General features: G+C 53.4%; 1 protein-coding gene across 3 annotated transcripts; it reads right to left on the reverse strand.

The window, feature by feature from the left end:
* Positions 1-10,235: 10,235 nt before the first annotated feature.
* DLK1 (delta like non-canonical Notch ligand 1) lies at positions 10,236-22,723 on the reverse strand. 3 transcript variants are annotated; one of them, XM_030802488.1, is made up of 7 exons: positions 22,595-22,723; positions 21,840-21,901; positions 21,301-21,440; positions 19,977-20,040; positions 19,369-19,499; positions 16,260-16,401; positions 13,330-14,307 (listed from the first exon to the last, which is right to left on the reverse strand). In XM_030802488.1, the coding sequence occupies exons 3-7, from the start codon at positions 21,365-21,367 to the stop codon at positions 13,560-13,562; spliced, it is 1,152 nt and encodes a 383-aa protein (XP_030658348.1). In that variant the 5' UTR covers positions 21,368-21,440; positions 21,840-21,901; positions 22,595-22,723; the 3' UTR covers positions 13,330-13,559. The 3 variants fall into 3 exon arrangements, with proteins under 3 accessions (XP_030658349.1, XP_030658348.1, XP_003276204.2); XM_030802489.1 differs by lacking the exons at positions 21,840-21,901; positions 22,595-22,723 and having other exon boundaries at positions 10,236-13,808; positions 14,028-14,307; positions 21,301-21,788; XM_003276156.4 differs by lacking the exons at positions 21,840-21,901; positions 22,595-22,723 and having other exon boundaries at positions 21,301-21,788.
* Positions 22,724-25,793: the final 3,070 nt, after the last annotated feature.

A 25,793-nucleotide genomic window follows, 5' to 3' on the forward strand; every position in this document is an offset into this window, starting at 1 on the left:
TTTTTTCTTTTTTTTTTTTCCTTTTTTGAGACAAAGTCTCACTCCGTCACCCAAGCTGGAGTGCAGTGGCACTATCTCAGCTCACTGCAACCTCCACCTCCCAGGTTCAAGTGATTCTCCTGCCTCAGCCTCCTGAGTAGCTGGGATTACAGGTGCCCACCACCACGTCCGGCTAATTGTTCTATTTTTAGTAGAGATGGAGTTTCACCATGTTGCTCAGGCTGGTCTCGTACTTCTGACCTCAGATGATCCACCTACCTCGGCCTCCCAAAGTGCTGGGATTCCAGGAGTGAGCCACCACACAGGGCCTTGAGTTGCTTCTCACTCAACTTGCTTTTGACTAAAGCATTTGCTCCAGCCTGAGCCTATACGTTCATTTCCAGGTGACACAGGAGCACCACTGTGCACGACCAACCTTTTGGCTGTGTGGGTCTGACTGTACTTAGCCCACAGTGGGTGTCCCGGGTCACCTGGTAACTTGGCTGCCCATGGTCAAGAGCTCATTCTCAGCCAGACGCACTGGCTCATGTCTGTAATCCCAGCACTTTGGGAGGCCAAGATGGGGACATCACCTGAGGTCAGGAGTTCAAGACCAGCCTGGCCAACCTGGTGAAACCTCATCTCTACTAAAAATACAAAAATTAGCCAGGCGTGGTGTTGGACACCTGTAATCCCAGCTACTTGGAAGGCTGAGGTAGGAGAATTGCTTGAACCGGGGAGTTGGAGGTTGCAGTGAACTGAGATCGCGCTACTGCACTCCAGCCTGGGAAACAGAGCAAGACTTTGTCTTAAAAAAAAAAAAAAAAAAAAGAATTAAATCTCTATGGAAGCTCAGGAGCAAGTCAAAGGTGGTTTCTCAATGACACCCGAGTGGAGAGTGGTTCTCCACAGAGGAGGGCAGCACCTCACTCCAAAATGTGAACAGTCTGCACTGTGATTCGCCTGGGAGGGGATGCCAAAAGCTCGGAATAACCCCCCAGGGAAGTGCTCCTGACACTGCAGACACCACTGGATCTGCTGGGTCATATGGCCCAAGAGGCAGAGCCACTGGCACGGCAGCCTGGATCTGCTGTGCAGCCTTCTCTTGTTCTGGGTCTCACTCAAAATTGGCAGATTTTCACATCACTCAGTAAATGAGTCAGAATAGCACGCCCCAGTGAAGCACAGTCATACCTCACTTAACCAAAGGGGTATGTTCTGAGAAACGCATCATTAGGCAATTGCGTTGTTGTGCAAACATCATAGAGTGTACTTGCACAAACTTAAATGGTACAGCCTACTGCACACCGGAGTGAGGTGATATGGTCTATTGCTCCTAGGCTACAGACCTGTACTGCATGTGACTGTACTGACCACTACAGGCAATTGTAACAAAATATTAAGTATCTGTGTATCTAAACATAGAAAAGGTACAGTAAAAATACAGTATAAAAAAATAAAAACTGGCCAGGCGGGGTGGCTCATGCCTGTAATCCCAGAACTTTGGGAGGCCGAGATGGGTGGATCATCTGACATCAGGAGTTTGAGACCAGCCTGGCCAACTTGGCGAAACCCCACCTCTATTAAAAATACAAAAATTAGCTGGGTCTGGTGGTATGTGCCTGTAATCCCAGCTACTCGGGAGGCTGAGACAGGAGAATCACTTGAACCCGGGAGGCAGAGGTTGCAGTGAGCCAAGATCATGCCAATGCATTCCAGCCTGGGCAACAACAGGGCGAGACTCTGTCTCTAAATAAATAAATAAATAAATTTAATAAAATAAAAACGGGTCCACCTGTCCAGAGCACTTACCACGAGTGGAGCTTGCAGCACTGGAAGTTGCTCTGGGTGAGTGAATGGGAAGGCCTAGGACATTCCTGCACACTACTGTAGACGTTATACACACTGAGCACTTAGGCCACACTAAATTTATTTTAAAATGCTTTTTTCCTTCGATAATAAATCAGCCTTAGCTTACTGTCACTCTTTAACTTTGTAAACGTTTTCGTCGTTTTTAACTTCTTGACTCTTTAGTACCAACACTTAGCTTGAAACGCAAACATCGTACAGCTGTACAAAAATATTTCTTTCTTTATATCCTTATTCTGTAAGCTTTTTTCTATTACATTTTTTTCTTACTTTTTAAACTTTTTTCTTAAAAACTAAAACCCAAACGCACACATAAGCTTAGGCCTACTCAGGGTCGGGACCACCAGTATCGCTGCCTTCCACCTCCGCAGCTTTTCCCCTAGAAGATCTTCAGGAGCAGTAACAGGCATGGAGCTGCCATCTCCTGTGATAATGATGCCTTCTTCTGGATGCCTCCTGAAGGGCCTGCCTGAGGATGTTTCACCATTCACTTTGTTTTTTTCGTTTGTTTGTTTTTTGTTTTGTTGTTGTTTTGTGTTTTTTTGAGATGGAATCTCACTCTGTCGCCCAGACTTGAGTGCAATGGTGTGATCTCGGCTCACTGCAACCTCCGCCTCCTGGGTTCAAGCAATCCTCCTGCCTCAGCCTCCCAAGTAGCTGGGACTACAGGTGCGCGCCACCATGCCTGGCTAATTTTTTGTATTTTTAGTAGAGATGGGGTTTCACTGTGTTAGCCAAGCTGGTCTCAATCTCCTGACCTCATGATCTGCCCGCCTTGGCCTCCCAAAGTGCTGGGATTACAGGCATGAGCTACCGTGCCCGGTCCCACTCTGCTTTTCTATAAGTAAAAGTAGTACACTCTAAACAATTAAAAGTATAATAGAGCCGGGTGCGGTGGCTCACACCTGTAAGCCCAACACTTTAGGAGGCCAAGTCAAGAGGATCATGAGGTCAGGAGTTCGAGACCAGCTTGGCCAACATGCTGAAACCCCGTCTTTACGAAAAATACAAAAAATTAGCCGGGAACAGTGGCGGTCACCTGTAATCCCAGCTACTCAAGAGGCTGAGGCAGGAGAATCGCTTGAACCTGGGAGGTGGAGGTTGTAGTGAGCCAAGATCGCACCACTGTACTCCAGCCTGGGTGACAGAGCAAGACTCTGTCTCGGGAAAAATAAATAAATAAAAATTGAAGTATAATAGAGTAAATGCATAAACCCATAACATAGTTATTTATTCTCATTATCAAGTATTTTGTACCGTCCATAGCTGCATGTGGTAGACCGATAGAACTGACGGTGCAGTAGGTTTGTTTACACCAACATCACACAAACATGCGAGTAATACATTACACCACGACATCATTACAACAGCTATGATGTCACTAGGCAAGAGAACGTTTCAGCTCCGTTCTAATCTTATGGGACCACCTTCATATGCACAGTCTGTGGCTGACGGAGACATCATCATGCGATGCACGGCTATGTATATGCCACCTCCGAAATCCAGGAGCTGCACTGGAAGCTGTGTCTCTTTCATGCCGATAGGAGATACCAGATGAAGCAACTTTCCTTTCACCTTGGAAAGAATCTTTCGACATGCTCCAAAACTACTGGACTCCTAGAATTTTCACTAAGCTGGAAAGTCCCCAAATTTTTGTGAGATTTATTTCCCACCCTTTGGCATGCAAGTGTCTTACCAATGCGTCCTGCTAACCAGGTCCAGTCGGAAGAATAACTTCAAAGTAATGAAGCAGCGTGACGCTCTTGTAAAGGAAAGACAATCAAAGTTCCTGGGGAGTAGATTATGCCATAGAGTTGGAGAGATGGTTTGCCCCTCAGGTAGGAAGGTGATGATGAGCTGCTGGCCTTACCAACAACACAATTGGGAAGCAAACTTATTTTGCTGCTCTTTGCTAACAGGTATAGAGAAAAGGAGACACCTACCAACTCAACAGCTGCATTCCCAGTGTCTGATGATGTGTTGATTTGCTCCAGCAATGGAACCACATCTGGAACAGCAGCGGCAAATTGGAATTGCCATCTGATTAAATTTATAATAATTTACTCTAATTTCTCTAAGATCCATCTCTTTTCTACTCAGGCCAAATAGGTGAGTCGGATGAAGATATTACAGGAATCACCACCCTTTCATTTTTCAAGTTCCTTGATGAGGGCACTAATCTCTGCCATCCCTCCAAGAATACAGTATTACTTCTGGTGTACTATTTTCATAGGTTGAGCGGTTCTAGTAGCTTCTTCCATTTGGCCTTTCCTATCATAATAGCCCCCACTCCATGGGTCAAAGAGTCAATGTGAAGATTCTGCCAGCTGTTGAGTGTGTCTATCCTAATTTTGAATTCTAGAGCTCAGGAGATAACCACAGGGTAGGTTTAGGGACCCACCAGGTCCATGGTGAGAGAGATTGGAATAAAACTCCATTGGTCACTCCACCGATGACTTCCAAAAGCCCCTTTTCTGACTGCTGGACCACAGTGATGCTTTAGGTCTTCAGAAATCAGTGTGTTAATTCAGAGCCAGTATCTAATAATCCCTGAAAAGTCTGATAAGATAAAAATAAAGTGCTGACGACGCACAGTGGCTCACGCCTGTAATCCCAGCACTTTGGGAGGCCGAGGCGGGCAGATCATGAGGTCAGGAGATGGAGACCATCCTGGCTAACACAGTGAAACCCCTTCTCTGCTAAAAACACAAAACGTTAGCCGGGCGTGGTGGCGGGCGCCTGTAGTCCCAGCTACTCGGGAGGCTGAGGCAGGAGAACGGTGTGGACCCGGGAGGTGGAGCTTGCAGTGAGCCAAGATCACGCCACTGCACTCCAGCCTGGGTGACAGAGAAAGACTCCATCTCAAAAATAAAGAAATGAAATAAAATAAAATAATAAAATAAATAAAATAAAATAAATAAAAACAAAGTGCTAACTGCGGTGCCTTAGCATTAAAAAAAAAAATACTGGGGCCAGGTGCGGTGGCTCGTGGTTGTAATCCCAGTACTTTGGGAGGCCAAGGCAGGTGGATTGCTTGAGCCCGCGAGTTTGAGACCAGCTTGGACAACATAGTGAAACCCTGTCTCTACAAAAAGTGCAAAAATGAGCCACGTGTGGTGGCGTGCACCTGTAGTCCCAGCTACTGGGGAGACTGAGGTGAGGAGGATCACCTGAGCCTGGGAAGTGGAGGTTGCAGTGAGCTGTGATGGTGCCACTGTACTCCAGCCTGGGTGCCAGAGCCAGATCTCATCTCAAAAAAAAACAAAACAAAACCGGATATTGTTATGATTGATATTAATTGCAGCAAAGGGTCTTGATTCCATCCTTATCTTCAACTTGGCAAAGTGACATCTTAACTCCCCTAGGCAGGGGATGGGGGCATTCAGGGTAGAGTGGGTTATTCCACAGTGAGTGGATGGATGGAAAAGGAGGTACTCACAGAAGCTCCACCCTGAAGTGGCCAAGGATGGAACCTCATTCTCCTGGGATTCCTACTGGTGACCTGCAGGAAGTGACGCTGCCTGAGATGACCTGTTTCCCTGAAGCTCCCAGTGAAGCACAGTTGCTAATTCTAAGAAAATTTGGAATAAGTTATGTTTAAAAATCAGAAGGCAGCATCAGGTAGTGGAGAGAAAATTGGCGTGTACCTTCTGGAGGTCTGGACACTGGGCTCAGCCCTACCACTCTCCAGCCAGGTGAGCGTGAACATGCGTTTCACTTCTCTGAGCTTCAATTTCTTCATCAGTAACAGTAGAAGATGATATTATTCACCCCGTCGGTTGTTGAATGAACTGCCTGAGATTATGCATTTGGAGTACTTGGCACAGAGTCTGACACAGTTGTGTACTATTGTTCTTAATGGCTCCACTTCTGCCCCATCACCCACCTTACACCAGGGTTTTGCAACCTGGGTGTTACTGACATTTGGGGCCAAATAATTCTTTGTTGCAGAGACGTCCTGTGCTTTGCAGGCTGGTTAGCAGCATCCCTGGCCTCTATCCTTTGGATGCCACCCAGATTTTACAATGAAAAATGTCTCCAAGGATGGGCGTGGTGGCTCATGCCTGTAATCCCAGCACTCTGGGAGGCTGAGGCGGGCAGATCACTTGAAGTCAGGAGTTCGAGACCAGACTGGCCAACATGGTGAAACCCCATCTCTACTAAAAAATACAAAAATTAGCCGGGCATGATGGCGTGTGCCTGTAATCCCAGCTACTTGAAAGGCCGAGGCGGGAGAATCACTCGAACCCAGGAGGTGGAGGTTGCAGTGAGCTGAGATCGTGCCAGTGCACTCCAGCCTGGGTGACAGAGTGAATCTCTGACTCTGTGTCATGGAGTTTTTGACTCCATGTCAAAAAAAAAAAAAAAAAGAAAGAAAGAAAGAAAAAAGAAAAGAAAAATGTCTCCAGACATTGCCAAATGTCTCCTGGGGGGAAAAATTGTCCTCAGTTGGGAAGCTTAGGCTGGTCATTCTTTTGATTTCAGTTTCCACATTTGTAAATAAGTAGTTGAAGCAGGGAATCTAGATGCCTTCAAAAACTATCATTCTTGCATTCCTTCATTTATCCCCTCATTCCTAGAAAACCAATGTTAAGTATTAACTCTGTATCAGTCCTGAGACACACAGTTTTTTTTTAGTTGTCTGTTTTAATATCCAATGGTGCAAGTTGCCCCTTGGTTACTTTTTTCCTTGCTTGTTCTCGCTATTTTATTTGTTCAGATAAACTTCAGAATTCTATTGTCTAAGGACCTAATGCAAATAGATAGCATTAAACTTTTATAAATTAATGTTGGGGATAATTGACAACTTTATAATAGTAAGTTTTAATTACTCAAATCCTTATTTTTTAGCAATGAGTTGCTATTGGTATTTAGGTTTTTGTGTAGGTAGCATATGTGTCCTACTAACTGACTTCTTATATTGTTCCTTCAGGTCATTTTCTTGAGGTTTTCGGTAGACAATGATCATTATCGTTTAATCTCCTTTCCATGTTTTTCTTTTTCTTGCCTTATTACATGGGCTGGAAGTCCTAGAGCAACAGTGATACTCATTGCTCTCCATGACTACTCCTTCGCAGGTGAGGAAGCAAACATGAAGATATTATGGGCCCAAGGGACAGAGCCAAAATTTAAAGCCAGTGCCCTTAACTGCTGTATAACCCATGGCCTTACTTGCCTTTAGGTTTTACTGACTAATAGGATAGTAAGCATTAGTTTAAGACAGATGTTCTTGATGACATTAAGGAGATACGTACTTTTTTCCTAGTTTGCTGGGATTTATTTTGATTTTATGAGATTCCCTCTGGCACCTATTGCATTGGTATCATATATTTTTTTCCTATGACCTGTGCTCAAGTTGAAATTTGGTCAACTCCAGTGTTCGCATCTTTGTCATGGCCATGGTGCCCCAGTGACCACAGCCAGATGCACTTCCGGGTGCAGCTGAGCCACCGGCCAGTCTGAGTGAGCTGGGATCTTCATGTCTCCTCCCCAGCTGTGAGTCGGGGCTGGGCCCTCTCCTTCCTGTGAACAGGATATGTGGGATTCACTGAGTGAGGGTCTTGGCTGGGTGACGTGGAGAGCCAAGGCTTTCTTCTTCCTCAGCTGTGGGAGAGAGTCACTGAAGAAAGAAAGCCACGGGGCCTAAGACCCAAAGCCTATCACCTGCAGTGTGGATTCACAGGCACCCCCAGGCCCAGAGGCCCAGTTAGTTGAGCTCCAGCCTTAAGCTGCCCAGCTGTTAGCTTGTGTCAGGGTCCTGGACCGGGTCCTGACCACATAGGCTGCTCACGGAGCCCCCTCTCTATCTTCTCCCCAGTCTCCACAGCCCCTCCCCACTCCCTCCTTCTCAGCTCTCCTTCAGGAACCTTCCATGCACCTGCTCCAGGTGCTGCACGGGGCCTCTTCCTCCACGTGGAGTTCACTGGGGATTTTTCTGCTGCTGCTCCCTAGCCCAGAGCACTGGGCAAAGGCCGCTCACAGCAGTAATCCCTCAGGCCCCAAGCCTGCCCTCTGCCTCTGGACCATCCCAACCCCTGGACTCTTTTTGGCCACTGGGCCTGTAATCAGAGTTTCCTCTCCCAGGTCCAAGCCTGGCTCCAGGGTTGTCTAGTAGGGACTCTAGGTGACCATCACTGTCCCCTCCTTCTACGACCACTCCAGGCTCAACACAACTACTGCATTTCCTGATGTTAAATTAAACGTGCTTTCCTAGAAAATGCTACACATGATCACACATTTAAAAAAAAAAAAAAAAAGAAACCTGGCTGCAGGCCGGGTATGGTGGCTCACACCTGTAATCTCAGCAATTTGGGAGGCTGAGGCAGGCAGATTACCTGAGGTCAGGAGCTCGAGACCAGCTTGGGCAACATGGCGAAACCCCATCTCTACTGGAAATGCAAAAATTAGCTGGGCATGGTGGCGCCCAGCTGAGGCACAAGAATCGCTTGAACCCAGGAGGTGGAGTTTGCAGTGAGCCAATATCACCCCACTGCACTCCAGCCTGGGTGACAAAGTGAGACTGTGTCTCAAAAAAAAAAAAAAAAAAAAACCCCACAAACAAACAAAAAATGTGGCTGCTTTGCTGTGTTGTTATTTCATTGGAAATTTTGTTTCTCTATTCAGGCATGAGGACAGTGACTTTTCAAGTTTTGTGACCTTTGTCAGGTTTCAGCCTAGAGGTTCTCCTAGCTCTGGAAATGGAATTGGAAAGGCTTCGTCTTTTTTCACTGCTGTGGAACAGTTCCTCTAGCCTGAGCCTTCCCCCTTCCCTCGAAGGGTCAAATGTGGCCTCCAAACCTGGTCGGCCTTGCCTGCCATGGGGTCTTCCTCCAGGGGATCACTCTGTTCCTGCTGGCTGCATTGAGGAATTTGGAGGATTAATATTTTCCTAGAAAACTCCCCCCTTTCATCAACGTTTCTGCATTTATTAACTCGGGAACCTTCAGTGTGGTCATGTTATTTCTCTAGAGGTTTCAGGACAGCGTCCGTGTCTGGCGTTTAGCCCCTGCTTGTCCGTCTCGTGTGCTCTGCTGCATTGAGGGCAGGAGGCAGGTGTGGAGTTGGGGCCCCGGGTGGGTGAGGGTAGGTGGGTGAGATCAAGGGCTATGGGGCTGACTGCCGAAGTGGCAACTCCAGATGGCACATTATGACTCAAATGGGCTGATTTTTCTGAAACAGGAGGTGGGCCAGGAAGCCCCCCACTTTGAGAAATGCAGTTAGGATGAATTTCAATGTCTACTGTTCATCCAGGAGAGGCCAAACCTCTCATATCCCGGGATGAGACTTAGTCTTCATCAGTCCTAATTTTTGGGGCCAGAAAGTGTTTTGGGTCATACCTCCTGGTTCCTAATTCAGGGTTTTAGAGCCAGAGAGGACCTTGGGTGGGGAGACCGGAGGGACACCGAGGGACGGAGTGGGCCTGAGCCCCAGCTATGAGGGCCGAGGGCAGAAGGAGATGGGGAGGAGGCAGAACCGTGGCTGCTGTGGTGGCCGAGGGAGGAGGCGGCTGCCAGGGGATCCCAGGACCTGGGGTTGGAGAGCTGGACGGGGTGGTAGCAGCCTGGCCAGGGAGAGTCTGAGAGAGGAAAGACGGGCCCTGGGGAAGAGGAGAGGGGACCCAAACCAAGGGCTGCCTCCCAGGCCACCAGGGCCAAGGAATAAGACCTGGACTCCTCTGTCCTGGGTTCAGCTGGCCGCTCTGGCTGTGGCATTCTGGGACTGGAATCCTGTGCTGAGCGCACTTGCATGTGGCCGGGGCTGGGCCTGGGAGGGATGTGCAGGGCCTGCCTGAGGAGCCCAGGGAAGCCCGTCCACCTGCCATGGGAAGTTTTGAAAGGCTGCAAGTCCCCCTCACTGAGTAGCACACAGACTGTGTCCTGGCCCCTCTCTAGGGAGACTGCCCCTCCGATAAGCCCCGGAAGGCCCCACGCCAGCATGGGAGACCTGGACTCCCCTGAGTTCTGCGTTGGGCCTTGGAGCATGGGGGGAACTGGCCCTGAGCACGGTAACTCTCATGCTCCCACGTGGACCCCCTCCCTGCACCTGTCACCTTCATGTCCCAGCTCCATCCAGGCCACCCACAAAGAGCCACCTCGGGAAACAGACAGGGACAAGGCCCATGTGGCCCTTGGAGGTCATCTCAGGACCCTCTGGACAGGAAACTCCCAGGTTCCAAGAGTGTGGTCTAGAAGGGGTGTGTACAGGCCTGCGCGGGCTCACCCCTTAGCCCTGCGGCCTCCTGGCCACATGAGAGGTGCTGGGTGTTAGGCCAAAGCAGGGCCCTGGAAAGCATGAACCCCTGCCCGCCCTGCCTGGGGCCTGAGGCCCCCGTGGGAGGGGACCGGTGTAGCCTGGCACACGCGAAATCAAAGACGCAGACACAAGACTAGCCCTTGTTGTTTATTTTTCAATAAACAAGGTTTTTTTGCATGTCTGGACCGGCAGTAAACGGGAAAGCTAAAAAGAGCGCCAAGGACATTTTTTTTTTTAACATTTTGGTGACAAAATTGATACTCCTCTTCCTCCTCTCCTAATTTGGGACCGAATTGCTGATCATGTCTTGGATCGCTGTCTTTGAGCTTTTCCGTTTGTTTCGTAAACTACACACTACACCAGACACACACAAGGTGTGGCTGGGCAGTCAAGGATCCCGACACTCTCAGCAGAATCTGGTGGCCATAGAACATGCAATGACCATTTCTGCATGACGTGAAAACCGTGGCGAGGCTGCTGACTCTGCTCCTGTGGCACGGGGAGGGGGGAGTGCGAGTGGTGGGCACTGTGGAATTTGGGAGGGACGGCCTCATCGCGTGCTGGTAATAGCTAATTTGTTGCGTGGGAAGGTGAGATGGTGGCTCTTCTCCACGGGAGGCGTCTGCTCAGGACCCTCCATTCCCACGGCATGTGACCGGCACTGCGCTGGGCTCCCTGGGGACAGCTGTGTGTCCACCCCCCTCCAGATTGCCCCCTCATCCTGCCTGCCCTGCAGCTCCCGCACACTGCCTAGTGCTCCGCAGGTGCCTGGAAATGCTTCCTGATCAGATAGATGAGTTGCGGACGGTGAACAAATGAATGGATGGGGAGTTGGTCAAGGACACCTCGACCGACCGTGGGACGTCTTTTTCTTGTTATCAGGGGAACATGGCTGTTCTCTACAGCATCAAGATCGAAAACATAGATAATTTGATCGTCTCACCAATCTTAGAATTTTCTATTTGGGGAAAATGAGGAACAGAATCGTTAGCAGACTCAGTCCAGGTCTCACGCTGAGAGAGGCCAGGCGGGGTACCAGACGCCCGCCTGACACATGCCAACAATTCTTTTTTTTTGTCTTTTTAATTTTTTTATTTCTTAAAACAAACTCAAAATGAGATGAGATGGTGACTTATGAATGACTTTGTGGGGGAGGAAGAGGGACTTGGGGCGGTTGTCAGAGATTGGGGTGGAGGACCCAGGGGTTTGGGGTGAGGGAAGGGAGGGGAAGGGTGGGGGTGATAGGAAGGGAGGGCTGGTGGGGACAGGAAGGGAAGGGTGAGGAGAATGGGTGGGGAAGGGTGAGGGTGATAGGAAGGGAGGGCTGGGGGGGACAGGAGGGGAAAGGTGGGGGATCAGAGGGGAAGGATGACGAGGATCGGAGGGGAAGGGTGGTGGGATCAGAGGGGAAGGGCGGGGAGAACGGGAGGGGAAAGGTGGGGGTGACAGGAAAGGAGGGGTGGGCTAACAGGAGGGGAAGGATGGGAGTCGGGAGGGGTGGTGGGGACAGGAGCTGGAGAAGGGGAAGGGGCTTGGCAGTGATGATGGTGGTCGGGGGGTGACAGGGTTTTAGGGGCGAGGCTGGGAGGGGCTGGGGATGCATGCTGTGGGACTCAGGGCTGACAGTAGGGAGGGGCCTGGTGGGGACAGAGGCGGGTAGGAGGGGCTCTGCAGATGATGCGGAGGAGGTGGTGAGGGTAGGGCGGGGCTTGGAATCAGGATGACAAAGGACCGGGAGTGAAGAGACCAATGGCTTGGTGGGGAGAGTGGGGTGTTGGGAGTTTGGGCAGATGCTGGTCGGGCTTTGAGTCAGGATGAGGGGGCTTGGGTGGTGGCTGGAGGACGATGAGGTGATGAGGTCGATATTGTGTCATGACGATGGCGCAGGTGACCAATGGATGGGTGACTGTGAGTTGTGTGTGGTGACTGATGTGAGTGACTGTAGATGACGAAGGTGATGATGACGTAGAAATAAACACCTGGAGCCAGGTAAACACGGCAGCAACGCGCGATAAAGCTAAGAGCATAGATTCCTATCCAAATAGTCTAAGAAGCAAAATATTCCTATCTGGTACCCAAGGGCTGCTTAGCTGTCCAACCCCAAAAGCTGAAAAGCTAAACAGAGCTCTGTCCCATTTCTTTCTATTTTTGCAAAAAAGATAGATGCTCTTTGTTAAAAAAAAAAAGTCAAATTCAAAATTCAGAAGCTGGCTAGGTCTTTTAAGATCTGAGGATTATTAACTCAGCAACACAAATGTAAACCCATGGCTGTGTGGGCCAGGTCTTGGACCACATTTGCCACAAAACTAGTAAGCGCCCCACAAGTGACAATTTCCACTAATCCCTGTGAAAACCTTGGTGAGGGCTGTGTTGCTGCTCAGATTCTGCCAGGGGCACTTGCGGCTCAAAGTACATTCAAGTCTCAAGGGATGTCTCTATAGGGTAGACGGAAGCATAGTGTTGGGTTCTGGGTGGGCAAGGAGGGGTGGGGGAGGGCTGGCTGCCTAAGTGGCAACTCCACATGGCACATTATGACTCAAAGGGGCTATTTTTTCCCAAAAGGGAAGTGGGCCAGGAGGCTCCCCACTTTGAGAAACGCAGTTAGGATAAATTTCAACATCAAGCGTTCATCCAGGATAGGCCAAAACCTTTCAGATCCCAGGATGAGACTTAGTCTTCATCAGATCCTAATTGTTGGGGTCAGGAAGTGTTTTGGTTCATACCCCCTCGTTCCTAATTCAGAGTTTTAGAGCCAGAGAGGACCGTGATGGTCGGTGTTCAAACCCCTCCCTCGAGAGGGGTGAGAAAGTGGGCCCAGGATTGGGATAGGGACTCGCCAAGGATCACACAGCGAGTTAGTGGCAGGGCTGGGACAGAGGCCCGGCCCCCCAGCAGCCAACCCGGGGCTCTCTCTGACTGACACACAGCCGCTGCACTCCGCTAAATCTCAAATCAATCGGAAAGATCTACAGGTAGCGATGTTGAGCTGGATGTGAGTGCGAGTCGGATGTGGTGTGTGAGAATTAACGAACGAAAACAATCGTAGCTTTTTGCACAGTGGGTGGTCATGTGCAACACTCGTAACGGTTTCACGAGGACCCTGTGGCCGAGACCCCCAGGGGAGGGGCGTCGGCACTGAGCCCTGGTTCTGTTGCCTTGTTTTTTTTTGGTCTTTTTTGAAATTTCATTTGAGTTTAGAGTTTAGAATAACATACTTATTTCTCTTAATCATTTAAAGATGAAATTCTTATTATTATTCTGTATCATGCATTAAGAGAGAGAAAGAGGATTGTTTTAGCATTGCGTTTGTCACACAGCCACACAAAGACAATATATGTAAGCGTAGCGTTCACCAGATTTGACACAAGAGATAGCGAACACCACAAAGATTAGGACAGACCGCATACAGTAAGCTCTGCGGAACTCCAGGAATCTAGGGGGGGCTGTGGGAACGCTGCCTAGATCTCTTCGTCGCCCGCCTCCTTGCTGAAGGTGGTCATGTCGATCTTCTCGGGGAAGATGATGTTGACGGCCAGGTCCTCCCCGCTGTTGTACTGAAGCAGCAGGTTCTTCTTCTTCCGCAGCATGTGGTTGTGGCGCAGGCTGGACACCCAGGCCTCACACTTGTTGAGGAAGATGATACCCACGGTACCCAGCACCACCAGGCTGGTGAGCACGCCCAGGATGGTGAAGCAGATGGCCTGGCCCTCGGTGAGGAGAGGGGTATTCTTGTTGAGCTCTTTCATGGACACCTTCAGGATGCGGTGCTCGGGCTGCTGCACCGGCAGCTCGTGCACCCCAGGGGTCAGGCGGTAGGCCAGCCCGTAGCCGCTGGGCAGACGGGTGACCTGCTGGGGGCTCAGCGCGCGCTTCTTGACACAGGTGAGACCTGTGAACTCGGGCTTGCACAGACACTCGTAGCTCACCTGGGTGTGCTGCAGGCAGGTGCCCCCATTCTGGCACGGGCTGCTGGCGCAGTTGGTCACCGGGCGGCTGCAGGTCTTGTCGATGAAGCCGGCTGGGCACCGGCAGCGGAAATCGCCCCCGATGTCGGTGCAGACGCCGTCGTTCTCGCATGGGTTGGGGGTGCAGCTGTTGGCCACGATCTCGCAGAAATTGCCTGAGAAGCCAGGGGGGCACAGGCAGGAGGCATGGGAGGCCCGGCCCTCATCGTCCACGCAGGTGCCTCCGTGCTGGCAGGGGGAGCTGCAACACAACGGGGACACAGTAAACAGCCTCAGGGGCTGGGCTACAACAGCACTGCAGGGCACGGGGCTCAGGGCAGAAGGTCCCTGGCCTGACTAAGGAGCAGGTGCTCAAAACACATCAGGTGAATGAGGGAGTGAGGGAGGGAACGCCAGCCAGGGAGGCACAGAGAGGCGCCCGGGGCCGTGACCCCTGTCTGCAAGAAGCTCACCAGCAGCTCTGGGGGTGGGTGGGTGCCCACCTCACCCCCATCTCGATGCTAACCTGGGACACACCCGACCTCCCATGCCAGGATGCCCACGTCCTCTCCCACCTCTTACTGCACCTCTCCAACCAGAGGACTGTTGGTTAGTCACTAGCCAGCTGGGGAAACTGAGGCTAGGAGAGGAAAAGTCAGTGACAGCCCAGGACTGGAGCAAGCCCCCTTCCCTTAGCTCCATCCCTGGGCTGCTGGGGCAGAAGAACCAAGCAAGGGGTGCCCCTTACTCTATCCCAGGACCCACTGTCGTCCTTCATGCCTATGTCCACTGTTGCCGCCAACCCTCATTATTATTATTATTAGCGGTGTGGATCCACAGGCTATTGTGCAGGAAGCGCTTGGGGACTCTCAAAGAGAAAGCAATACGAGGTCTGTCTATGCTGGCACAAGCCAGTGTCTGTGCCAGGCTGTTTAATAGTGGTCCATTCACCCAAGTGCAGCTTGCAAACCAAAGCTGTTTGCTCAAAGTGGAGCACAAGGAGCATTTAATGTAAGTGCTTTTAAACGAGCAAGCCCTTTGTCATCTGATAAATGCCAAAACTCCGGGGAAGAAGGGGCAATAAACACAAGAAATCAGCATTGCTGCTTCAGGGTGTGGGCTGCATGGGAGCTGGGCTCTGAAGGAATTTCAAGGGCCTTAGGCTCTATTTTGACACACTGGTTTAAGTCCATTAGCGAGAAAAGCAAAATATTTTAAAGGTCTCGCTCTGTTTTTCTCCTTCTTGCTAATAAGCAGAAATGGAGTTCAGTTTCCATCAGCCCCCACTCTGACTCCGTCTGAAGACTGATCTTCGGAAGCCCCGTTAATGTCCGCTTACAGCTCTTACAGACTACTGGGGTCTCTGTGCCACCCTGCAATGTCCGGTCAAGATAAGCTTATTTGCATGTTAGCTTCTGTTTCTTCAGAGGAAAGGGACACCCCTGCCCCCCAACCACAGGCCCAGGACTGGGTTCAAGTTTGGATTCTTATATTCGGACTCTGCCTCTGTCAAGATCTCCCTTGGCTTCAGGCTAAGCCCCATCCAATGGGGAGGAGGGATGGCTCAGGGCCGCCAAAGAGATAATGGGTGGACAGCGGCTGAGCTGCTGGGAAGCATTGTTCAGGGAGGTCCAAGTGAAGACAGTGGCCACTCTTTCTGTTACGTCCACTGCCCAGGAGTCCCAAAGCCCCCTTCCCCACTGAGGATAGCCCACAGCTGGCCCACCTCCTCTCGTGCTGACTGAAGCCCAATCTTTTCACCTCTCAGCCTGGCAACCCCCTCCACAGACATCCCAGAAAATCCAATTGCAGAGCCCACCAGTTCCCCAAAACCACCCCCTGAGATAAGGCAAGTGGGTTTTACAAACAGCCTCAGCCCCGCGGAGCTCCGATCTCTTTATTACGTTGCCTTTAGAAAATTATGCAGCTCCGAGTGTCAGTTCATCATTCCGATCGACTGTCACTCACACGCATCAGGACTTGAGAACATCAGCGGAATATGAAATCGCCTTCAGGATCATTTGATAAAATTACGGCAATGACACATTCCCCCGTAAATACCCCCATCCAGGGCGGTCCCCCACGGGGCTGCCAGCATGAGCGCTTACTTCATCTTTTGTCAGAAGACAGGTCCAACAAGGCTAGGCTGAAAGGGTCTTTAGCGGCTGCATGAAAAGCAGCATTCATTAGATCACGCATAGGAAGGATATTTACCCATTGATCACACAGGGCCCGTCCTTTTTCTGGCAGTCCTTTCCCGAGTACCCGGGGGCACAGGAGCATTCATAGAGGCCATCGTCCAGGCTCACGCAGGTCCCGTTGTTGGCACAGGGGGTCGAGGAGCAGGCCCGAACATCTGCGGGGTGACGGAGAAGACGAGAACTTAGCTTCCTCTCCATATACAAGCGTGATGCGGACCCCAGTGGACTTTAAAATGGCTCTATGGCCACCAAGTGGGGTCTTGAGTAAGAGGGTGTAGGGAGCCCCCTCAAAAACACCCGTGAAGTAGGCTGAGGCTCAGGAAGCTGAAGGGGTTTCCTTGCCTAAGGTCACAGATCAGAAAGTCGTGGCCACTGATATTCAAGCCAGGATAGCTGTTCCCTTTGCCTGGCACCAGGTCACCCCATATCCAGCAACATGTCCGTGACGTTCACTGTGGACATCGTGCCCCTCCCTGCAACAGCGTGCCTAGCTGAGATTCCCTAAGGCCTGTCTCCACCAGACAAGACTGCACCTCCACCCTCTCCTGTTGGGGGGAGGGGTCCTGGCCAGCTGGGGGATGAATACAGCCCAACCCTCAGAAAAACCACCAGCGCTTCATAGTTTTCCATCAAAGAGGGGCAGTGGGGGGGATGGAGATGTAACTACCCTCCTCAGTCAGGAATCAGGAAACCTGTTAGCCCCAGCACTACCACGTGTCCCTGCGGTCTCTCTTTCTGCACTCAGGCTCTGAACTCAAGGGGTCCCTGGTAAAAAGGCTGCATTTTTTAAAGCCAGGGAAATTAGAACTACTGAGCGCTCTCTTATCAGCACAGGTTTCCATGAGCACTGGTATATTCCCACCATCTTTTAACACCTTCCATCATGCACACTTCATTATTCAGGTTCAGCAAGCCAGGGACGAGCTGATCACAAGGGCCTGCGTCAGGGGCTCTCTGACGATGGAGACCCCAGCTCCCCAGTGGGGCCAGGAAGGGACCCCTGTCCTGCCCTGTATCCAGCCTGCTGCCATGTGGCAGCAGAGTTCAGCTCCTCCCCATCCTGGGCCTCAGTTTCCCTACTTATAAAAAGAGGGTCTTTCCCTGGCCAATCTCTGAGGGACTCTTCAGCTTTGATTTTCTATAATTTGAGCTGCTGCACCTGCCAAACAGAAAGCCAGGGCCAGTGAGAGACACAGCAAGCTAAGGCAGGCTGGTGGGGGTGGGGGGGGGAAATCCCCCGTGCTGAGGCCACACATGTGCATATTTTTCCCCCTCTCAGAGAGACCCACACCCTCATGGAGGGGAGAATGCAATCAATCAAGGAGGAAGAGCCTGAACGCTGCGTTGATGGACTACCCTGGGGTGTTCCATGGAAGCCCGGCTTGGTGCAAGGACACATAAAGAGGATTTATCTTTACGGGACAGCACCGGCAAGGCATTAGCATGTGGCACCTCCAAGTCAGGCTCCTTATTCTTTGCACCCGGCTCTCCTGTCACTCGGCATCTTAAATTTAAGCTAAAAAGCTGGCGACCACCCCCAGCTTGTCCCTGCAGCTCTCCCTGCTACGCCAATCCTGGATCAGCCCTCCTGAGCCTCCAACCCCAAGACAGGGGTGAACTAAGCTGCTCTGAGGAGAAGGCTGCTTGGGGGTCTCTGCCGGGACAGCAGCTGTGGCCACGACAGCCTCAAAGACGGGCAAAAAGGGAGAGGGAGGGCTGTGTCTTCTCTGGGACCCTAGACTCTCTGGCCATCCCCAAGCCGGCTGCCTTTGTCAACTTGGTGGGGAGGGTCATACCAAGGGCCCATGAGAAGGGAGGCATTTGTCTGGAAAATTTCAGCAAGGGTATACTGCATTTAGATACCAAAAAGATGGGCTCCAGGCTAAAAGCCTAACCCTGATCCCAAATAGTGGCTTTGCTGGAATCCCCCAGATCCCCAAACGACTCAGAGCTGCTGCCGCTGCTTCTGTGAGGGGCAGCAGAGATGCTGGCCAGACCATGAGTCAGCTGCAGATAAACCTTGCACCATATTGGGGGTGCTGGAATTAAGGACCAGAGACAATTCGGGGTGGGAGGGAGCTCAGCTTCAGAACCACAGCTGCCCTGGCTGTACAGGGCAGGGGCCATAACAAAACGCTCTTAGGTGTTCCTTAAGGAAAGATGTTAGATGCAATCGAAGATAAAAATTAACTCTCTTTCTGGGGCTGGGGGAAAGGGTTGTAGCTGGCTTTTCACCCAACTTCTTTCATATCCCTTAGCAGACACTTGTGCTTCTCTGATCCTCAGTTTCCCTATCTGTACCATCTTTACTAATGTTGGGGACCGAGGGACAGAGGCCCTGAGGGCAGGCTGCTACGCAGCTGGGAGTTTTTTTGTGGACTCCAGTTTGCTCAAACGTCAGGGCAGGTTTTGCCAAATGAAAATGGGCTTAGACGAACATTTCGCAGCCTGAAAATGCAGTGACAGCCAACTCTCAATTGCTTGGGGTAATGGAGGCAAAGATTGCATAAATTAATGAAATCAACAGATAACACCCATCTTCACTTTAACCCTTTCTCAGCTTTTCCCAACTGCAGCCTCCCCCTATACCTGACCCACTCAGTCCAGGCCCCCCAGCCCTGTCCTCCTGGCCCTGACTCAGCACCTGCCCCTCAACCACTGAGCGGTGCTGGCCACCCCCCACCCTGTTTGTTTGTTTGCAGCCTCTTTACGGTCTTGCGTGTGCTTTTCTAGGGAGTCTTAGCTCCGAGATCCCCAGAGCCCTGTCCATCACTGGGCTTCCATGACCTGGACAGGCAGCCTGGGGTCTGTGGTCCCACCAGCCCAGCTGTATGTGTATTTTGTGACTCTTTATTCAACAGGCAGCTCCCCAGCCCCACCCCATGTTCCCTCTAGGTGCTGGGTGCTGATGGTACAGAGGAGAGCAAAATAAAGTCCCTACCTCTGAGGAGGCATTCGGTACCCGCAGGAAATTTATAAACAGATCTTTAGAATACAGGGCACGAGGTGTGCAGGAATGAGGAAGTGAGGGCCACCAGCAACAGGAGACTGGGAGGAGGTGGTAGGGGCCAGGGCAGGCAGGTAAGGACGCAGGGCTGAGGTGAACAAAGGCGAGTGCCAACCTGTATCACAGAGTTCCCCGTCCCAGCCATCGGTGCAAATGCACTGCCCGGGTTCTTCACAGAGTCCGTGAAGGCAGCCAGGAGAGGTCACGCACTGGTCACACAGGGGACCCTGCCAGCCAGGCTGGCACCTGCAAGGGGTGGGGGAGAAAGGTGGGGACATATGAAGAGGGCAGGGGTAGAGAGGGAGCTCAGGCTACTTTCTGTGGAGCCAAGGACCCTTGGGGGTCTTTGCACAGTGGCAGCAGGTGGTCCCGGGAAGTAAACACCAGCCACCTGAATGGGAAAACTTAAAGAGAAAACATGCCAAGCTGAGGGGGCCAACTTGGAGGGGCCCCGAGATCCCGGGGGCGTGCTGCGTTTTGCCGCAGTGGCCTGCAGTGGTCCCACCTACCACCCCGCCTCTGAGAATGCAGATAGGAGCTGTGGCTGCCCCCCCCCGCCCCCGCCCTCATCTCCCCCGCTGGCCCCACCAGTTTTCTGCAGGGGCCAGGAAGCTGTTTGCTGCAGCGCAGTGGCCAAGCCCCCTGTTTTTTCTGCCTGACTTCACGACTCCCCAGGCTTCTGCATGGCCCCCACAAGCTGCCTCTGAGGAGCCACTCTATTACCTGCAAACATTGTCATCCTCGCAGAATCCATTTTGGGGGTTGCAGGCCGGGAAGCATTCAGCCCCTGAGGTACAAGAAAGGTTATACAATTCACCCCACCAGGCCCCAGGCCAAGGCAAAGGCTGTCTTCTCCCACACAGCCCACCACTGCCCTCGAGGGCACCAACAGCCCTCTTGGGTCCTACCAGCCTGGCACACAGTAGGCACTTCCTATCCGAGCATGGATGGAGCTCAGTGCACTCAAGAAAAACATCTCTGCCACGTTCCCAGCAATGAAATGACCACAGTACACTCCCCCTAGTTCTTAGGATCAGGAGAAACACCTTCTCCCCCGACCCCCAAAAGCAAATACGACACCTCAAGTCCTCCTAACAGCGGGGACGGGGACCGTGGAGGGAAATATGTTGACCCCTGGGCACGCAGCCTGACCGTCACTTTCGCAACCTGAGCTGAAAAGGGGAGCAGATTTTGAGGTGTTCAGCTCCGGGAAAGCCCAGACAGGTTCACCTGGTGGGGTCCCCAGTAAGGCGTCTGTGTTATTTTTAAGGTTCATCCCTATTAAGCCGGGCACCCAGGTCAAATCTTCCCCCTTTCCCCTACCCCAGACTCTTCGCATTAAGAAAACGATGACGACACAGGGTTTTGCTTAGCGAGCTGAGGTTGCAACAACACTGCTTAGAGACTCTGACACTTTAATAGGCACCTACTGTGTGCATTTACTCAACCAGCTCTCCAGCTTTCTAGACAGCCCCCTCACAACCACTGGTGCAATGAGTGGGGGGGCGCTGCGGGAAGGGGGCAACTCTCTCGCTGTCAGAGACAGATGGCCGCTGCAGACAGAAGTGTCGCAGCCCCTCACCTACAGAAACGCGCCACGCAGTAAGGGCTCAGGCTGGGCTTCTCTGGGAATTAGGGGCTAAGACGGCAAAGTCGCCCCCCACCCCCGCCCCGAGACCTGTTCCCGAACGTTCACACAGGGACACCCCAAAGTTGCACCCCAGAGTATTTTCATAGAAGACTCCACAACAGCACCTCATTTTTCCATACCTCCTCGCTCAGCGCACCGACACCCCTCTGGCGCCACTTCTGCAGGGTAGGAAGGGGCTGGGGGTCTCACACATCCCCTGCGCACTGGGACCCCTGGGTCGGGCCTTGGCATGTGAGCGTGGTGGGTAGGGCGAGACAGGCACAGCGCGCGGCTTAGGGCTAGGCGGGACGGGCGGAGTTGGGGCGCATGAGACGGGGCGTGCGGGGCACCGGGCGGCCGGCGGGGCGTCGCAGGCTTCCCCAGAGGGGGCGCGAGCCGGGCCGCCGGGGGACTCACCATAGGTGCTGTGGCCGAAAGCCAGCAGGAGCAAGAGGACGCGCAGGAGGGCTTCGGTCGCGGTCATCTCTGGGCGGCCGAGGTCGCGGTCCCGGGAGCGGTGCGGGCGCGGGTCCGGCTCCTGGCGCCGCACTGGGCTTCTGGTTGCGGACGCGAAAGGGGGCGCGGGCGCGCAGCGAGGGGAAAGCCAGGGCTGCACCGGGCTGCGCGCTGCGCTCTCCACCGCCGCTGCCGGGGAGCTGCCGCCGCCGCCGCGCGCGCCGCCCTTTTCGTACCGCCTCCCCCCCGCGGCCCCCGCCCCCCGCCCCCGCCTCCGTGCGCACGGGGCCGGCGCCGGCCAGTCCCGGTGACCCCCGCCCCTCGCAGGGCCGCCCCCGACCACTGCAGCGTCCCGGAAGCCCGCTCGCGCACACGGGTACACTCTTGGCTAGACGGGCACAGGTATCCCGCGAGCGTTTGGCACACGTTCCCTCACACAGGATAGCACGCGGCCGCCGCGCACATACAGGCCCTCCTAGGACAAGTCGCAGGAATCGAACCTGGGCCGCAGACCTCCCCGGAGAGCACAAATCCGCACGCAGGAACACCGAAACACTTATCGCTGACGTCCCGGGCACACGTGCAATGGTTAGATACCCAGGAAAACACAAAGGCGCACTATGAAGATGTGAACTAAGCACATAATTACACACGCACACAGAAAAACCCCCAGGAAAAGCCCGACGCCCCCTGTACCCCTGGCCATGAAGACGCAGAAAAATGCAGTTGCCCCGTGGCAACCCGCACCCCGCAACGGAAACGCACACGGCAACTCAAACACACTGTAGCCCAGACGCCGTATAGACACAGTCCTGGGTAGCAGAGGGTCAAGCGGACCTGCAGTTACCCAACCATGGGCATCCTTCCCCATGTGCCGACCTCCTGCACACAGACGGGTACGCAGAGCCACCTGCACGCCCAAACACACGTGTAAACAGACGGACGCCCGTGCCCTCATTCAGTCACATCCACGCCCACACACACAGCATCTCAGTCAGGGCCTTAGCCACTATGAAACACAAATGCACCAACTCCTACGCACACATGTACGCACAGCAACGCACCTGATACCCACAAGCACACATACCCAGCTGACTCGTGGTCACACACACTGACAAAAACATACACGCAGTCTCCAACACACACACGATCGCATCCGTCTTTGTCCACAGTGGCATGCGTGGGCAGCCTCACCAACGTGCTCTCACATACACACAGTAGCACTCCAGGCACTCGGCGCGTATTCCAGACTCACTGGGAGACCTTCTCTGAGGGGTCGCCCGCCGGAGAGGTGGAGGTAGAGGATGCTGATTGCCAGAGACCTTCTTCCTCTGCAGAGCTCCCAGGGAGAGGGGGTGCTCCTCAGGCACCCCTCCTCTCCATTGCCCCCAGCCTAGGCTTAGAGCCCTGCTGGAGAGGAAAGTTCTGCACCCCTGCACCCAGTCTGGATGGGGGAGGCTCAGAAAGATAGGGAGGAAGAGGGGTAGGAGGGGATTAAAGATATTTCACCTCCTGGGGGAAGGGTCCCAGGCGTCCCAATCTTTGGGTGGGTCGTTTACGATATTTAATTTGCATATATTAATTTGCATACATATCCTAGATGCAGGGAGTGGGTGCCCACGCAGCTCATGGCCTCCCCTTCCTCACAGTGCTGCAGGGGGGTGTGATCTCGCCACTTTGAACCTGGAGGCTGGATGCTTTGACCTCCTGGCCCTCTAGCCCAGCCCTGGCAGATCTGAGCACACATTTCCCATCCTAGCCACAGATGTGGGAAGGCAGGCCCATGGGCATCCCCAGGCCCACCAGCCCTAAGTCAGTGCTCCAGTAAGGCACTCGGGATGGGCACAGGGATGGACAGAGACCAGAGTTGCTCGGGGCTGGCTCCAAGGAGGCTGAAGGGAAACTCCCAGCCCCTGGGGGAAGGTGTCCCTTCCCTGATGTTATCTGCAGAATGCCCAGATAGGTAGGGGCTGCTGGGAATGGCTTTGGGGACAGGCTGTAGGGAGTAGTTGGGGTGCCCACTGTGTGCCTGCCACATGCCCTTGCATTCCTGTGACCCTACTCTCTTCCACAGACTCTTTCCTCAAGTCAAGAAACCAATTCCAGTGATGGAAGGTCCTTCGCCCAAGGCCCTTGGCCTAGAACAAGAGTGGCTGGCTGACAGGCCCAACCCTGGAAGTGCCAATGTCCACTGCATGGTGATCGCCAAGGTCTTCCTGACCAGGGTTCCTCTCTTCCCTCCCTTCGAGGCCCCTGACTTCAGCCTCCAACATTATCCCAACAGCAGGCAGACCTGGAAGAGCTGAGTTCTCCGCCAGAAGCCAAGGAGGGGCAGTGGATATCAGGGCTGGGTAGCCCTGGGGCGAGGGCCTCCCAGGCTCCTGCCAAAGTACCGCAGAGAGGAGAATCCCTGGACTGCATGGAGCACTTAGGGTGCCCCAGTGTCCCCACCCCCACGCACACCTAGACTCCTCCCTTCCCCATCCAGGTTCTTCCCCCTCCCCACCCCCACCCCCACCCCCGGCCCCACCACAGCCCTTCCCAGTTTAGGAAAGGGAGGGAGGCAAGAGGCAGGTACCCTCACCCAAGGGAGTCTGTCAAAATGTCACAGGCTTACGCTGAAAGGGCACTGCCTTGGGGGGCACCTGCTTTCTAATCCTATCTCCATTTTGTGCCCACCAAGGGCCCTGGGCCCTGGGCCAGTCTCTTCCATCTGTGAACCCTGTTTCTTAGCCCATAAACAGGGATGTCCCACCCGTCTCTGAAAGGAACTCCGGTTTTTGTAAGCAGAAAAGCACTGTGCTGACAGAGCCTGGTCACAACTCCTTCCAGCCATTCCTCCAACAGCTGCACCCCGGAGCCTTTGCCCCCGCCAGCTAGAGGATCTCCGAGGGGGGCGCCCAGGCTCCACTGGACCTGGGCCCTCTTCAAGAGCCCCCTGCAGGGACACTTGAGGGACGGGAGGGGACTTTCCTGTCTCGCAGGACCTACAAGCCGGGAAGATTTCTGTTGGCTTGCTCGAATCTCAATAAAGCGTTTGTAAATTCAGGAGGCCGGAGCTTTCTTTTCAGCAAGCAGACACTGAGAAAGGGTAGCTTAGGAGCGGTGGGGAGGGGAGGTTGGTGACTGTCACAGACTTTAAGTCTGCACAGAAGGCGCGAAAATGCCACTGTAATCCCTTGGGGAGAAGCGGTACAGTCTGCTGTTTGCAAGCAGACCCTGGGGGCTGCGGAACGGCAGGCTGGAGGAGCTGGACGCCCCCTCCTCTATCTGCGCATCCCTCCCCTCCTCCCCCCTCCTCTTCTCTCGAGAGCCGTGCTCCGTGTACAGGCCCCCGGGATTACAGAGATGAGGCCAGCAGCCCGCAGGTCCTCACAGCATGGCGTGGGGGGCGATCTACACGGGTTGCAGGGACCAGGACCTGCCAACTCTGGGGCCAGATTGAGATGCACGATCTGGACTCCCTCCCTGTAGCCAAGCCGAAGGCTCTGCCTGTGGCCCCACGCCCCGCAGGCAAGAGCCGAAAGCAAGGGGAACCTGTCCGGAGGCGGTGTTGCTGGGCTTTGCCGGGGCAGCAGAGGAGCTGGTGATGAGCGAAAGTTTTCCGAGGGAAGGAAAGAAGTGTTGTCTCCAGCCCTTTTTCCTCTCCGCTCCTCTGCTCTCCCCTCCTGTCTGCTCCCCCTCCTCCTTTTCTCAACACTAACTCCTCCTCCAGCCAGCCCCAGACCACTTCGCCCCTGATTAAAGGCAGAAACACTGATCAGGGCAGCTCAGCTGGGTGGAGCTAGAGGGGCCTCTGAGACTCGCTAGTCCTGGGCACCATTGGGGGTGGGAGGGCGAGAGCAGGGGTGGCCGGCGAGGGGGCTTCACCGCCCCTTCACGTTCTGCTCTGCACACCACCCCCACAGCCTCGGTGGGGATTTCCATGCCTTGAGGCTTTGCTTCTGCCTATACTAAGTGGTTTGTTTTTTTTTTGCCAGGGTGGGGGGGTCTGAGCCCCCACCGATCCTGTCGTAGTGGGCATCCTACAGACAAGAGGTGCCTTTGTCCCCTGTCCCCACACCCAACGTTCTCCAACCTCCCTCCAAGACAGAAGGAGGGTGGGCTCCCCCGGATCTGCCTGCTCTTCCTCCCCAAGGGACTGACCAAGAAGAGGACCAGTGCCCAGAGACTCGGGTGGCTGAGTTAGAGTCCTAGAACCGGAACATCCAGGAGACTGCTGGGCAGGAGACTCCCCTGCCAAGAAGCCACCATCCCTGGGTTGAGGGCTTACAGGCAAGCAGGCATTGCCCTTTCTGCATCTCCCTCACTTCTCCCTTGGATTTAGACTCTAATTTAACCCTGTCTCATCAGAGCCTCCTCACAGCCTGGGCTAGGTGGGGACTGCTCAGAGTCCACTGGGCAGTGGGTGAGCACACTGAGGCTGGGGGGCCCCAAGAGAGGTGCACGGCTAA

Source organism: Nomascus leucogenys, chromosome 22a (assembly GCF_006542625.1).
Source record: "Nomascus leucogenys isolate Asia chromosome 22a, Asia_NLE_v1, whole genome shotgun sequence".
Classification (NCBI taxonomy): Eukaryota; Metazoa; Chordata; class Mammalia; order Primates; family Hylobatidae; genus Nomascus; species Nomascus leucogenys.

What these genes read in the sequence shown, in the direction of transcription:
- DLK1 (XM_030802488.1), bottom strand. Translation starts at nt 21,367, where the DNA reads ATGACCGCGACCGAAGCCCTCCTGCGCGTCCTCTTGCTCCTGCTGGCT. An exon ending in TTTCGGCCACAGCACCTATG is followed by an intron (nt 20,041 to 21,300) that starts GTGAGTCCCCCG and finishes CTTGTACCTCAG; the next exon opens with GGGCTGAATGCTTCCCGGCC. An exon ending in GAGGATGACAATGTTTGCAG is followed by an intron (nt 19,500 to 19,976) that starts GTAATAGAGTGG and finishes CACCCCTTGCAG; the next exon opens with GTGCCAGCCTGGCTGGCAGG.